Source organism: Protopterus annectens, chromosome 13.part0 (genome assembly GCF_019279795.1).
Source record: "Protopterus annectens isolate FY-2018-M chromosome 13.part0, PAN1.0, whole genome shotgun sequence".
Lineage (NCBI taxonomy): Eukaryota > Metazoa > Chordata > Ceratodontiformes > Protopteridae > Protopterus > Protopterus annectens.
Window position 1 is genome coordinate 464,940,977 of NC_056747.1, and position 17,451 is coordinate 464,958,427.

General features: G+C 34.3%; 1 protein-coding gene across 1 annotated transcript in view; it reads left to right on the forward strand.

Annotated features, from left to right (window-relative positions):
* Window positions 1-17,451, forward strand: part of UNC13A (unc-13 homolog A) — a 5,702,976-nt gene that overhangs the window by 4,719,295 nt on the left and 966,230 nt on the right. The window contains exon 29 of the mRNA XM_044054109.1: window positions 273-369. Coding sequence (XP_043910044.1) covers window positions 273-369 — 97 coding nt within the window. The remainder of the gene's footprint in view (window positions 1-272; window positions 370-17,451) is intronic.

The window sequence follows — 17,451 nt, forward strand, 5'->3', positions numbered from 1 at the left end:
ATTTCTGTTGTAGTTAGTTTCTTCAAAAATCTTGGACTTCATTAGAGCCATTCTGTGAATACCTCAACTATTAAAAATTAATGTCAGACATATAAAGGAAGATCAGGAAATATGGTGAGTGCATAACTTTTTTTCTTGTTCAGAATGTTGCTTTTGGCTTGTCAGGGTATATTTAAAAGATTTGACATCTGGCCATATTTGTTGCTTATCTAAATTATAAATGTGTGGGTTTTGAAGATGGGTATTTAATAGCATGATTTTTTTTGGCACAGCTGGTTTGAACCATTTGTTATCCAATGGCTGGATGAAAATGAAGAGGTTTCCCGAGATTTCCTACATGGAGCTCTTGAAAGGGACAAGAAGGACGGGGTAAGGTGAAATGTCAATTGTTAAACAGAACAGAAATACCTCTAGTTTCCCCTACACACATTTTTCCACTCTCCTCTCTTTTTTGTGTCTTTTCCAAACAGTTAAACACTAAGGGAAATTTGCAGGCTGCAGTAAAATAATGATGAGCAAGTTTTTTTTCCAGCATTCAGCTTAGAAAACTTGTTTTGTAAAAATGCATCAAAAGCCTTTTTAAATGGCAATTTACAGATTGTTGAATTGCAGTGTAGAACATGAAGATGAAGGGGGTATTGTGGTGCAGCAGTTGATTTTGTCTCTCACAGCTCTTGATTTGTTAACTCTATAAAGACACTTTAGTAGGTGCTTGAGTTTCCTCCCACATCTCCAAGACATGCCAATCGCTGAAATTACCTGTAGGTATGCATTCCATGTGTGAGTGAGACAGGCATTGTGTGATTAAATGCATGTATCCAACCATGGACTGGCTTCCTTTGTAGGACTCCTTTTATGCCTTGTGTCAACTGCCTTTTAGGGGTAGGCTTCATCTCCTCTATGACTCTATATAGGATATAATAGCCATTGTATGATGAGCGAATTAATATGAATAAGCTTAATATCAAATACTTTTTTCTTTCTTGCTTTCTTTTTTTATTTCTCTCTGTCTAGTTAAGAACTACATTCAGTTTCTGTGGTTCTTCTATGGAATGCTGAATAGTAGAACCATAACTGTCAGAATTACTGAAAACTAATGCCTGAAACACAAAAGGGCAAAAAAGTTAACTCAAAGTGTTTTTTTGCAAGGGGTGGGGAAAGATGTGCAAACCTCCCAGACCATCCTGTTCTTGTATACATCAACTCTATGGTGTTACCAGCTCAAAGAAGTGAGAAATCCAAAAGAAGGAATTCACTGCTGGCACATACTCAGAAATCACAATGGTAGTAATTTTCCTATGGAAAGCAGTGTTTGTTGTGTTCCTCAGCATCTCATGCTTCATGTAACTGATGCTTGAGGAATTTAAATAGGGCCCCCTGCAGATATACCATTTTCTGTATTTTGTACCTGCAGTTGATTACTTTTCTGAGGTTGTCAAAAATGACAAAAACTGACCCTCTAATGCATTAACTTGTATTTATCGTCTTCTGTCATTAGTACCCCGAATTCCCATACTGAACATCTGTAATGTCCTCATTTTCTAGTCTCAAAATTGTCATAATAGGGAATTTAAGGAATAAGAAATGGGCAGAGGAAATTATTTTGGGAGTTATGAGAGAAGATAGAAATTTCTTCTAAAAATGTAGCTAGGGAGTGGGATAAAATTAAAGTGGAGTTTAAAAACAGGGTGGAAATGAAAGGGAAATATGGTTAAGAAGTAAGAATTATTTAGAGGGACTGACAAATGTTAAAGTATTGCAGAATAGGAGGAATCTCACAGAATAAGAAGAGCAATTATAAAATAATAAACAGAAAATAAGGGATTACTTTGATAATATGCATGAGTTTAGAAAGGTTGCTGTTAAGCAGCTGCTTTTTGATAATAACTTCACACAAAAACTTTTAGCATAATGACTCATGCAACAGAAAGTAGAAAGGGTTGTCGCCAAACTTAGAGAGCCTGTAACAAGATATCCTGTAGAGGTGCTAGAAATATTTTGGAAACTTTATGAAAGTCTCTATAAAGCAAAGAAATATGGAAATCAAGAAAAGGTACAAATGGAAATGTTTGTGGAAGAATTAAATATGCCAGGGTTAGAAGTAAATAAGGCTGAATTACTAACAGGATAGGAGGAGATGAGATAAAAATGTTGATGTATAACCAATTCACAGAAACGTCCCCAGGAATAGATAGTATTTCTGTGGAAATTTGGAAGGTAGGAGGGAAAAACCTGATAAAGATCTGGAAGGTTTTGTTTAAGAGTATTTTAAGAGAAGGAGAAGAACCAACATCCTGGAAGAAAGCAGTGGTGGCTGTAATACCTAGAGAGGGTAAAGACCCATCAGATCCAGCTTCATACAGGCCCATTTCAATACTAAACCATGATTATAAAGTGTTATGGCTAAAAGAAGGCAAAAGTGATGCCTAAATTGATAGATATGGATCAGTGTGGTTTTGTGGAGGGGAAGCAAACATCTGACAACATTAACAGATCATTGATGATCCAGAGGGAAGCAGTAATGTAAAAAAACACCACAGTTGCTGGCAGGTCTTGATGCTGAGAAAGCATTTGACTGAGTAATCTGGTAGTGTATGAGCAGGGGAATGGAAGCATTTGCATTCCCTGATAAAATTAAAAGGTTGATTAGCATGATGTATAAGGGATTGGACACGAAACGTAAAGTGGGTGGATTCCTCTATAATAATGTTTGTTTGAGCAGAGGAACCAGGCAGGGGTGTCCTTTTCCCCCGTTAGTTGTTTGCATTATATTTAGAACCATTAGCAAAGAAGATAAGAGACTGAGAAATTCGAGGATATACTTGGTATGGTAGTCAAGAAAAGTTGGCTGTATTTGCAGATGATATTATTTTATACCTTATAAAACCAGAAAGGACATTTCAGTGTTGTGGAATATTTTGAGGCAGTTTCAAATCTTTTTGGGATACAAAATTAATGAAGCTAAAATAAAGGCAAAAGCTACAAATAATGTAGCCATGCACAAACTGGTTCAGGAATATCCATACTTATGGGGACATGATAAAATTAAGTATTTAGGAGTATGGATTAAAAAGAATTCTGGTGTGGCAGCTAAGGATATAGGGGAAGAAACTAAAAAGATAATACAAAACTTGAGACATTGGAAGCTCTGTTATATGGATATGGATAAGATACAAGCATTTAAAATGTCTCTAGTCCCTTTAGTTTTATATACAGGCAGGCATTTTTTTTATCAACTAGAGGAGAAGTTGTGGATAGCAATTAATAAAGAGATGAAGAATTTTATCTGAGAGGGGGAGAGGGGAAAAGTCAAGTGGGATAAGCTGATTCTTCCAGTAGAACAAGGTGGTTTGAGATTACCTGATTTGGAGGGATATTTTGGTGCTACGGAGTTAAGTCTGCTACATAGCACAAGCAGAAACCTATAATTCAAAGTGGAAAGGGATGGCAATGAAACAGGGGGAAGCTCAAGAAACGGGGAGAGACTGTGATTTTGGATGCAGATCCTTAAGGGGAATAACAATGACCATACAGAATATTATATTCATAAAGTAGCAGAAAATATTCTAAGAACTAAGCCAACATGGGAATGGAGGTTCTTTTAATATGCAGAACTCTCAACTGTACCGAATTCCTCAGTATTTCCCGGTTTTGGGCTCAAAATAATAGAATGCCATGAATTCCCTATTGGCCCCTGTAAATCCCAATTTCAGCATGCAAACAAGGGTGAGGTGGGGTGAGCACCCTCCCACTTTTAAGAGGCTTCAACAATAAATAATAAGAAAAACACTCCATGGTGGCGGCATCTTCTCCTTTAAGGACCTTGCGTGTTTCACTTGCAAACACATCGATGTAAACAGGAGTGGCCTTAGGTCAACTGGTGCCCTAGGCAAAAGGGCTCCACAGCGCCCCCACCACAACACCCAGTGCCCTCATCCTGGTCTACCTACACCACATAAATACTGGGAAAGCGCCCCTGCTAGACCGGCGCCCTAAAAAATGTCTTGTTGCAAATTTCACAGCAGAGAAACTTAGGGAAAACCATTGACTAAGCAGGTGTGCACTGCAATAGTGGTTATCCACAACTACATCACTGTTACTGCACCATACTTGATGTCTGAAAAAATTCCACCCACACCCCTACTCACGATACATAATTTTTTTTAAATGGGTTGTCTGGCAATGGCCTTTAGCATATTAAAACAAAATACTACCCTCTTAAAAACTCTACTGTTATCTAAAAGACCTGTGAGTTCACCAGCAATTCCTAGGAGAAATGGTGAATGTCTGAGCATTGTGTATGCCTGTCTATTAACAATGATGGGAGTGGACTTGAGACCTCAGTGCTTTCCCCTTCCACCCAATGAAGCTCATTGTGTGTATGCTGTTGCTAGTGCTGATGGCATAGCCTGACTGCCGCAGACCGGTGCACAGCATGGGAATAACACTCATTCACTTTCTTCCCTTGCTTATCATTGATGAGGAAATATTATTGCTGTATATATTAAATTAAAAGCACCACACTTGACAAGTATAAAAGGTAAGTGTATATCACTGGTAATTTGGATAAATAAATAGTCCAGACAGTCTTATTTTAGGTAAACTGCTTTTGATGTGATCTGTGAGCACCTCCCTTAGTGAAATGAAGTCTGTGAAATTATAGTTCATGTACCCATGCTGTCACATACCCATCTTGTACTTTTCTTTCTGAAAATTGATTTTTGTCCCAGAAAAAGTAAGGTGAAAGCAAAAGTACAGCCAGTTCACATAACTTTTTTAATGAGTAACAATTAATTTACAATATGCTGCATAGCTGAAACCCCTGTTGTACTCTGAAATGTATTACTGATGAAGAGGCATATACGTACCTGGTTTATAAGAGTTTCTCTGACGTTGTCATGTCATCACCACCTACAGAATGATGATGATTTTATATTGCAAGGGTTCGAGATTGGGGATTCTATGACATTGGCATTTTGCTCTTAATTGAATATTACAGCTAAAGAAACAGTATTATGCACATTTTAGGTTACAATGGAAATGGAACACACGCACACTCCATTATAGTAGTAATAGTAATGTTTTACCCTGTCAGTGTTATGTCTGTTTCTTAATCAGCTCCTGTGTGTACTTCCTGATAATTACCACAAAACTGGTAATTATTCATGATATATTTGTCTGTTACTGCTCCACTGCAATGTGACTGGTTAATGTTTTGGTAGCTGGGGTGCACTGCAGTTTAGCCAATATGCAGCTGAATACACAGCACAAAGACAGGAATGCAAAGCACTTGTTCATGATACAAGTTCTCCAGGTTGTTATAAAGTTTAAGGAGGTAGAAAGAACAATTGTTAATCATAAACATTTAGGAATATGAGCATTCATGCAAACTCAATTTTTAGGTTGATGTCTTGAACAAGTTGAAAAATGCATTTGAAAATTTATCCTGGGAATTTTGTATTATTTTAATTAATACAAATATACTGTTATAAATTATGCATGGAGGGCACTGTATTGCAAGAGACAATGCTAAAAATGTGAACTGTCTAGCAGTATGTGTGACACTATACACATACATATATACACTATATTTTATATACGTATATATATATATATATATATATATATATATATATATATATATATGTGTGTGTGTGTGTGAGTTTGTGTGTGTGTGTGTGTGTGTGTGTGTGTGTATATATATATATATATATATATATATATATATATATATATATATTAATTTGAGATAACTCTAATTATTCTCATTATGTATTGTGTTACTCACCACCTTTTCTCCAAAAGTCACCAGTTTTAGGAGGGAATTGGGATTAAAAAGTGAGACCTGGATAGAGCTAAAATATGAGACTAATTTGGAGACAGTTAGAGGCACAAGTCAGTGCCCAGCATCAGCAGCTACCAGATTTGTTTTCAAAACCTACTAATCCACATTGGTATTTGCATAACTACAAGAGCAGAAGGTTTCCAAATCATATTTATTTCATCCATTGATCAGAATGACCTGATACCCACATATTGACAAGAACAGTGACTTGTTATATCAAAGATTGTTATGGCAGACTTTAGTTTCCTATTAAGATTAAGTGCACAGTTCTTTTATATATGATGTTACAGTATTGATGTATGTTATTTTAATAAATTTATGTAAGGGTGCAGCTAATGTGACGTCAGTGTGTAGATGCTAGAAGTGTGGTAGGGCAGAAAGTAGAATGCATAGTGTTTTACATGCCTATTGCCTGATACTTCCCCTTAATATTTTTTGTTAATGCAGTAAAAGGACTTTAACTGCTGTTTCTGTGTGAATGTATATTTTCAGAGTTAATGTTAAATTGGAGAACATTTTCACAATTATTGGAATGTTGGTGTCCCACTATTCCATTGGAGTGGGCTTAGTTACATTATTATACATGCAAATTCAGAAAGCCAGTTCCTTGGGAAGGAATTTGATATTCGTTGCCCCATACTGGCCTTGTCAAATCTGGTTCCCCTTCCTTTGGTCTCCTCTTCAGGAGGAGCCATGGATTCTGGACCCAGTTCTGGGCATTCTGTATCATGCATCAGGGATGCTCCACCCCTCCCTTCAAACCCTCAAACTGACAGCTTGGCTGCTCTGATTCCAAACATAGCCAGGTTCCCTAACCTTTCCCTATCTGTGAAACATATCCTGATCTCGTCTCATAAGGCTTCAACGAGAAAGTTATATATGAGCAAATGGAAAAGATTTTCTTCTTGCGTCTTGAATAATTGCATTGATCCCTTCTCTGCCCCAACAGCTTCCATTCTTGGATCTTGGCAAAGCTATTTAATGAAGGTGCAGCTACAGCTACTATTTGAGTTCAATTAGCAGCGATATCTAATTTCCATTTAGGTGAATCAGGGCCAAATGTGATGTCCCACAGACTTTGCAAGGCATTTCTTAAAGGCACTATTTTATTAAGACCACCCATTAAATCACCATGGGACCTGAAATTTTTCTTATTCCATTTGATTCTTCCCCCATTTGAACCTGCATCATCCTGTGATCTACAGTATTTGACTTGGAAGACTATTCTTTTGATAGCCATCATTTCTGCTAGAAGAGTTTCAGAGCTACAAGCATTGTTTATAAAGTCCCCTACATGCTTTTCTACAAAGACAGAGTATCCCTACGAACAAACTCATCATTTCCTACCCAAAGTATGCTCAGAATCTAATTTGAACCAATCCATAGAACTACCAGTCTACAAAACAGATTCTATATATAAGGAGATAACTGAACGCTTTAACTCTGAATATTGTATCAATAAGATATGTCATGTTTTCTCACAAGTCAAAGCATTTAGCGATAGACTTAAAGTAACCAAACAGCGCAAATTGATGAGGGATCACAATGATTTCCAAAAAGGCCAAGTGTTTGTTTGGCCGAGGTCCCAATTCACACAACCTTCTACTTCTAATCAGTTACCAAGACAACGTAACACAATTAATACTGGCGATGGAGTTATGGCTCCCACTTATTCATCTTTAATGCCTTCCAACAATGCAGCTACCTCTAGCCAGACTGAGATCTCATTGGCTGGAGTTTTCGGTTCAGATAACAATGATTGCTCTAACACTGACACACCCCCTCCAAATCAGGAGGCACTACAGAGTAATCAAGTAATTCGTGCACTAGGAGCTGTGCCTAAAACAATTGTATCGACAAACAACACAGCGGTACCTTTTTTACCATACCAAAAGAAGCTCACACAACGGGAGCGAGGACGGTCCAACAGCAGAGGCCATCGGAAGAGGAAGTTTTCCGAAGAAAGGACAGCACAGAGCAGGAGAACCAGGTACTGACTTCTCTGGTTTTTAACTGTTCTGATTTGTGTTGGACAACTCGAGTGTTAGTCTCCTGAATAGGGGACTTAATTTCATTCCAGCTTCTCTGGCTGTGCTTACAGAGACTCTGATTGACCTGAGACTTTTTTGCTGACAACTATGTCTCAAGTTGTATTTTTTAGACACGAATGGAAGTTCCAATACAAATGCACCGTCTATACCCTTTAAGAAGAGAAGTACTTTTTTACCGCCTGTGCCTCCACCAGTAGAGTGTTTCCTTAAACTTTGCGAAAATGAATATTATACATTGTTCTCTGCCAAAAACAAGAAAGGGAGATTTTATAATCTTACCAGCTCAGAATCTACATCTCTGACTGGTTTAAAAACCAATTCAGTGATAGTTGTGAAACCGGCGGATAAGGGGGGGGGGGTGTTGTGATTTTGAACACTTTAGATTATGTTAATAACATGAACAACATGTTATCTGATAACATTACTTATAAAAATATAAATCATAATGAAGTATTAAGCATTATACAGGCAGTGAATGATACTCTGCAAGATCTTTTGATGTGTCGACAAATAAGTGTAGAATTATTTGAGTTTTTATTAATACAACATCCTGTAACACCTATTATCAAAGGCATACCCAAAATACACAAACACGTCCATCCCATACCAATGAGACCTATTGTATCGGGAGATGGTTGGGTAACCTCACACATATCTATTTTTTTGGAAAGTGTCTTGCGACCAGTAGTGAATAAATTTCCATCCATTTTGAAGGATACACATCACTTGTTGGAAAGTTTGCAGTTAGTACAACTTGATGTCTCATCATCACAATACCTTCTCATTACATTAGATGTAGAAAGTTTATTCACATCGATCCCCAACGATGTAGGTGTGCAGTATGTCAGAGAGCTCCTAACCAAGGAAACATCATTCACTAATGCCAGGAATATACTGGTTTGTCAACTATTAGATATCATACTGACAAATAATGTCTTTTCATTTGGCGATATGTATTACTTGCAACAATGGGGGGTAGCCATGGGCACCCCCTGTGCAAATACATACGCCAACCTCGTAGTATACTGGTGGGAGACACTATATTTATTTAATCATGAACAGTTTAAGTCAGTAAGATATTATAAGCGTTTTGTGGATGATATACTCATTATTTGGGAGGGCTCTATTGACATGTTTGATGCATTTTTGGATTACTTACAAACCACCACCAATTTCCTTAGGTTTACTAAAGAATGTTCACCCAAGGAGATACACTTCTTGGATGTTACACTTAGACTAACAAATAGAGGGACTGTTACATCTTCACTATACAGGAAACCTGTCTGGAAGAATGCCATTTTGACCTACGATAGTATGCACCCTAGGCATATTTTTCAAGGCATAGTGAGGAGTCAATTCATCAGGATTTCTAGGTTGTGTGCAGAGCCAGATGTTTTAAGAAAGGAAGCTGATTTTTTGGAAACATTGTTTAAGAGTAGAGGTTATAGTTCTAAGATGGTTAGAGGTATAAGACAAGATGTTCTGGGTGATACACATCCTGTGCACAATGGTCCCAATGCTCTCACTTTAAATACACCAGCATATATAAGAGTTGATAAGACCAGGAATAGAGAAGACAAGATTAATTATACCATGAGATATACCAGTGATGTTAATAATATACGGCGAATTATTTCTAATAATTGGCACATTTTAACTATGCATACACACATTAAGGATATTATAGGTAACAAACCTAGGTTTCAATACAGGAATAGTGATAATTTAAAATTGATTTTATGTAAAGATCATTGTGTCACAAATGACAACAGCAAAACAATAACAAGAAAGTTTTTGACACAGGGTACCTACCCGTGTCATCATTGTAATAGATGTAATTATATCTCCAAATTACAGCTATACAAACATCCGTATATGGACTATATTTTTCGCCCCAATTTTTATGCCAACTGCAACAGTACTAATATAGTTTATTTAGCTACTTGTATGGTTTGTCAAGCGTTCTACGTAGGTCTCACGAAAAGGAGATTACGTGACCGCATATATAATCATCTATATGACATCCGTAAGAAAGATGAAACTAACGCGTTAGCAAGACATATTATGGAATGTCCTATCCATAATTTTAGCTTTAGAGTGTTGCAATTGGTTCAATATAATAAACGAGGGGGTAATGTAGAAAATGAATTAGCTCTTGCTGAACTCCACTGGATAATAAAGTTAGCAGCACATTTACCCCCCCGGCATTAATAATTATATTTCTATTAAACCAATATTAGTGGGGAGAAAATAAGTTAACACATATATTTTTATTTTTTACATTTTTACATATAAAACTTTCTATATGCATATATTTTTTATCCTTTATTCCTATTATGTTTTGGTGGTTATTTACCTGGAACAATTACATAACAATTGTTTGTTTACCCTATACATATGTATATGCTAATCTACCCCTAGCCCATGTCTATATTTCAATCAGACTTATACTCTTTTCCCATATTTACATTTGGTATTCATCATTGATCAACTAATGGACAGCATACATACATGTCTCTTGTTTTTTATATCAGGGTAGAACTTCATTTGATAGATATACATTTATATCTCTCTATTGGATATCATCGTTTGGACATATGCTATATGAGCACATCTATATATGGCCCACTTTAATATCTAGTGCCGTTATGAGTTTTTTATGTCTATTTCTGGATGAAGCACTAGACCTTTACTAACACGAGGGATACACATATACACTTATTTGTTCTACTCATACATTGTATTTTACATTTTATATTTATATATTGGTATGTACAATTCATATGTATTAATATGTACATCCTAGTTTTTATTTTTATATATATATATATATATATATATATATATATATATATTTTTTTTTTGAGATATTTTTTGAGATATTCTATTGGGTCAGATATATTTTAATTAATAAAATCTTATTAATTAGATAGCCATAATACCAGTATTGATGCTGAGTGTTACTATAATAGGTGCTTTTATATGATCATCGTATGAATGACTTTTAAATACTGTTTTGAAGCAAAGCATATGCTACATATTATTATCTATTAAGTTGTTTGTTTATGTTTATATATATTAAGAGTTATACATATATAAGGTGGGAAGCATATATTTTACTTATTTAGTTAGGGACGATTTTTTGTTTTTTGTTTTAGCGTTCAGCATTCACAATAGGAAGAAGTCAGCACTTCTGACAGATTTATTAATATATGTTTTTTATGAATTTCATGTGTTTAGATGTGAGCACTTTAATATATAAATTGCTAGATTGTTTAATTGATGTCACTAGTTGAGAATCCCGCCATATTCAGTATTTAAATGCACCTTTGTATGTATAATAGTTATCTGAAGAAGCGTAGCCCTGAACTACGCGAAAGCGCTCATCATTTTCCTTAATAAACTGGCGTTTGTTTTATATTGTGTCTGCTGTTTGGATATTTGAGTTAATACAAGAAGATATATATCTTGGTTGGACATCTCACTACTTTTCATCTATCAATCCATAGAACTACCAGTCTTTTTCCCCAAGTATGGCAACAAGGGAGAATATATGCTACACCAACAAGATGTACATAGACAATTACATTTCTACTTACATAGAACAAAGGACTTCAATAAATCTGACCAGTTATTTGTATAATTTTCAGACTCTAAAAAAGATGCTCCTGTATATAAAGTCACACTTTCGAAATGGCTGTCAGATTGTATTACCTTTACTTACATATCTCAAAACAAAGATCTCTCCTATAAAGTAAAAGGTCATTCTACAAAAGCCATAGCAGCCTCCTCTGCCTTTCGGGTTAGACTACCAATTTACACCATTTGTGCTGCAGCAACATGGGCAAGGCCTCATACCTTTAAAAATCATTACAAAGTGGATTTGGCCTCCAGGAACAAGGCCTCTTTTGGTCCACTGTTCTGAAGAATATTTCCCTTGAGCCACCCAAGAAAGATGGTGCTAGGGACGCTGTTCCAACCAGGTAAGAATGAAAGCAAGATAGGACAACATCACTTTAAGAAGTTATGTACTCACCATAATGTACATGTGTATTGTCCATCTGGCCTTCATTCTTAAATCCCACCCTCCTTCTCCCAGCTTTTGGCTCCTGGAGGATCAAGCTGTTACAATTGGTAATTAATGTTCTCTGACCTTCTTCATTGCTCTATAAGGTATTAGATACTTCATTTGATACCTGTTGTTATATCAGCAAACAAGATCTGGGGAGCTTTCCTAGTGCATGATAGGAAAGGGTTTCAGCCACAAGTTAGTGGAATACCTCAAACTTTTGTATAAGGCCACGTCGGAACCAAGGATTGGTTCCGAACCCACCCAGTTAAGAATGAAGGTGAGATGGGCAATACACAAGGAACATTATGGTGAGTACATAACTTCTTATTTTTAATCATGGCATCTTATATAAAGAAATATTCTCTTTAAGATCATTTGCAGTTTCACACGTATTAAAAATCTTATTAAAGAAATGCAGACTGTTTTGTGTAGTCCATATTTTCTAATTAAAATAAATCATAGTACCATCTAATACATTTTCTCCCATTTTCCCACCAGGATATTTTCCTAACTATACAATATCTTAGTCTCATCTGTCAGTAGATAACTGGAATTCCATACCAACATTTTCCCTAATGTCTGTTATTCTGTGACATTCCAAAATACATGTTCGTGTGTTCCCTGTACATCTTCACAGCTCTCAAAAACCACAGATTCTTTCACTTTGCACCTTATAAAGTGTATTCCCCATTAAGTGATATTTTCTTTTTTTTTTTTCATAATAAATCTTTATTCTTATATTATTTTCATACACAAGTAAAAACAAACATAACATTTTAAAAGAAAAAATACAAAACAAAAGACTACTAACTAATATCACTAACTATCACACCAAACAAATATACAATATTTACAAGAATGCTTCCATCTAAACATTAAGAATAAAGAAAAAACAAAAAGTAGTTAATAACATTTCCAGTAATATACAGTTTAGATACAAAATTCTCTCCAAGCAAGTTTATAAATGTGAATGCCTTCAAGTTAAAAGTGTTATGCTAATATAATATTAAATATCTGTTCCCAAATTTTTGGGTTATTAATGTTTTTATTATTCAGACTTAAGAGTAGTTTATGCGCTAATATATGCCTTGCTGCCAAAACTCTAAAGCTTTCCCAAGATGTTTTAGATGGGTCTAACCAATTAGTGGCTATATAAAGCTTCATTAACAGAAAAATATTAATATATATAGTACTTTGTGATCTAGGGAGTTCTTTCGGAGGAATATGTAAAATCGTAAATTTCCATGACAACGTTGTACTTTGGTAACCCATCTTCTGAAGTTGAATCCTAAGGGAATTCCAAAGCTTATATATGCATTTACAGCTCCAGAACATATGAAGAAGATCAGCCGGTTGATTTTTACAGTATGGACAAGTTGGAGAGATTTTAGAATTAAATTTATGCAGGGTAAGGCGTGTATAATATGCATTATTCCATATCATCAACTGGGTATACATCAATTTTTGAAGAGAAGTAGATTTGATAGTCAGGTCAATTGCTTTTAACATCTTACTTTTGTCTGCCACTAAAATTTTCTCTTCCCAATAGTTGGATAACAGAATTTTATCATGAAATTTAAAGTCTTTAATTAATTTATTTGTTGTTGTTATATATTTAATATCCTGTTGGAAGGCTTGCCACAACTCAAAGCATTTATTAACATTTTCATCTTCAGGTTTAAAATTTATAAAGTAGCTCATAGCAAGTTCTCTAATTTGTCTCAAAATAACAAGATAATTTTTGGGTAAGTTAAATTCTTGTCTTATTTGATTGGCTGAGCGGTCCAGATATTTGTATATGTCGATCAAAGTTAAATTAACTACCAGTGGAAACTTTTTAAGAACAATTAATTGAGTGTTCAATTTTAAATTAGGATTCCTATGAAAGGGTTGAAAAACCATCATATACTGACCCAGATCCAAAGATTGAAATACATCTTGTATAGATAATATGTTAGTTTTAATGTGTTCAATAATCCCATAAATTTTCAAAGTACCTTTACCTAAAAAGGGTATTGCTTTAGGATTAATGTTTAACTTTAAAATATATTTCTAATTCAAAATCACCCAACTTGGTGTCCACTTAGTAGTAGTTGTATTATAGTTGGCAATTCTTAGAATTCTATTAGAGTTCACAATTAGGTAGTTCAATTCGAAGTTATGCAACTCTAGTCCTCCTTTGTTTTTTTGGGGGTAATTAATTTATCATAAGATATCCTGGTTTTTTTTGGTTCCCAAATGAATTTAGCCAATTCTTTATGATTTTTTTTAAAAAATGTCTTCGAAAGTATTAATTGGGCTGACCTAAAAATATAAAGTAATCGTGGTAACACATTCATTTTGACAATTGAAACTTTTGCTAGTAGTGGCAATCGTAAATTCTTCCACCTCCCGAAATCAGAAATTATTTGGTCCCAAATTGTTTTAATGTTATTATTGTAGAAGTCTTTATTGTCCGTAGAAAACTCAATACCTAAATATTTAATTTTTTCTTTAAATGTTACCTGCCCAAACAAAGGCAATAACGAAAAAGGTTTAGGTGTCTTTAAAGGAAAAATATTGTTTTATTCCAAGTTAATTCTGTAGTTAGAGACTTCTGAAAAATCATTAATAGCCTTCAATAATTTTTCAGTGTCAGATATTGGAGATGCACAATAAATATTAAGATCATCCGCAAAAGCTGCCATTAAGATTTTAGTTCCATAAATTATTGAGACATTATGATAGACATTCTGTTTAATATATAAGAACAGAGGTTCAAGATAAAGATTAAATAGTAAAGGGGACAAAGGGCAGCCCTGGCGTGTTCCAGTCTTAATCTGTATTCTTTTGGAGAGGCTTCTATTAATGCACAGTGTAGTATAGGGATTACTATATAATATTTGCAACATTTGAACAAATTCATGGGATATATTAAAATAAGGTAAAAGAGCAAACAAAAAATTTGTATCAACCCTGTCAAAGGCCTTCTGTGCATCAATTATAAGGGCATAGATATTAAGATTATCTTGTTTAGCATGTGTTATCATAGTATGTAATGTAAGAGTATTATCACTGGTTTGTCTACCTGCCATAAATCCAGCCTGTTCTTTGGATATTATATGAGTCATGATTTTCTTCAGTCTAGATGCTATAATGGAGGTTAGAATTTTCATGTCTACATTCATTAATGATATCAGTCCATAATTATAGGGGTTTTGAGGATCTGAATTGGCTTTATGTATAAAAATAGTCTTTGAGGCGTTAAGGTGAGGATCATTAATAGTATTTCTAATTATATAGTTAAATATAACTGAAAGTATCTTAACAAAAATATCCGCAAAATTTTTATAAAACTCCACTGTCATCCCATCGGGACCTGGTGATTTATGTGATTTCATATGTTGAATTGTATATACTATGTCTTCTTCAGATATCGGTTTAACTAAATCATTTTGAATATCCTCTCCTATTTCTGGAAACTTAATTGATTATAAAAATTGTTCATAGATTCTATGCAAGGACATATCCTTTTGCCCATCATAAATTTTTGAATATATTTTCTCAAAAATATTAATAATATTCTCTGTTTTAGAATATATTTTATTATTAAATTATATTTCCGAAATTTGTAGTGTTGTTTTTGATTGATTAATGATCCTAGCCAATGCCCTCGATGGCGTTTGAACATGATTAGCATATCTCACTAACATCTGATATTCTTGGAATGTTAATCTACTATTTTGTATTAAGAAGAGATCCTTCTGACATTTAAATAGTTCTTTCTCTGTTTGTTCATTAAAATTCGGAATCACTTGTTGATCCAATAATTTAATTTTCATTTCCAAGTTTTGAATATCTTTATTTAGTATTTTTTTATAATAAGAGGCTTTTTGCAAAAGGATCCCTCTTATTTGTGTTTTAACTGTTGCCCATTCAATATCTGGGGCATATTGTTGTTCCTTTAGACTAACCAGTAAGTCTTTAAGGTACTTTGTAATTTCCTGTATTATTTCTTCCTTATTCAGCAGATTTGGATTAAGAGACCAATTATAGCCTCTTTGCCGCAAGGTATCTTTTATCTCCTTAGCAAAACTCAGCAAAATTTTCTAATGATCTGATAAATACCATGCATGTATAACAACTATAGGTTCTAAACTAATCAATGTTCTTGAAATCAGGAATAAATCTATTCTGGACCACATTTTATGACATGGGGAATAAAATGTAAAATTATTTGTACTATTAGCATTGTTTAAATAGTGAAAAGGGTCATATAGTTGAAAGTCTTCTTTAATATCATCCAGTGCCAATACTGCATGCTTATTAAATGCTTTGTGTGGACAAGATCTATCCAACTTCAGATTTTGATAAGCATTCCAATCCCCTCCAACAATTACGTAGTATCTATCAAATTGTGTTAAAATTGAATACAGTGATGTTATGAATATTTGTTGATCATTACAAGGTGCATATGTGTTTAAAAGTAAAATAGGTTTATCAAATAAGGTAGATGCCAGAATAACCTAGCACCATTGTCTATCTTTATCTGTATTAGAATCTAAAATTTTGTCCTTATATTGGTCTTTAATAATTATAGCTACCCCAGCACTATTTGACTTACCTTCCAATGCTATTACTTCTCTGATCCACTTCTTTTTTTTTATATCAACCCATTGATCATTCATTAAATGCATTTCTTGCAGTAAAATAAACCATGCCTTAGCCTGCAATAATACATGTAACAATAGTTTCCTATTCTTTAAACTCTGGAGCCCTTTAACATTCCATGAATCTAATTCCCACATTACCATGGTTGACTGTACAATAAAGGTTTGGGAGAGAAAAGATTAAAAAAAAAATACAGTATATTCAAAACCATACATGATCTGGAAGCAATCCATATATCCCGTCCTAAACCAGTGCTTGCCCACTCTAACCCCAGACCAGGACATATATAGGTCTTGTGTAATATAGAATAACAGAAGGTTTAAGAAAAGAAACAAACAGGAAAACATCACATTACAAAATTTCAAACATGTTCCATAGTTGAGACCTATATAATCTAACTTAACTACGACAAAGCCTAAACTAAACATTCCCTAACAAGCACTGCATTGAGCTACATCTCCCCAATCAAGTATATTTAAGCAAATCAAATTAAAATACAATATTACAGTACATATGAAAATAAATTGAAAAAAGGAAGTTTTAATATTTGGATTAGCTATCTATAGATAAACTGCATGCATAGAGACACACACAAAAAAAAACATATTAAAATACAACCCTATGTTAAAATAAATATATAGGTAAATGCAGGTATCCCTGGTTATAAACCCACAGTATCATAGTTTAATACTAAAGCAAACTACTAACTAACTAATATAAAATGCATTATCACTTTAACACAGTACATTATGAACTATAATGAGAAGCATATTTATACAAACATTACTAAATCCCTGCACCCTCTCTAAATAATGTAGCCACAAAATTCTACA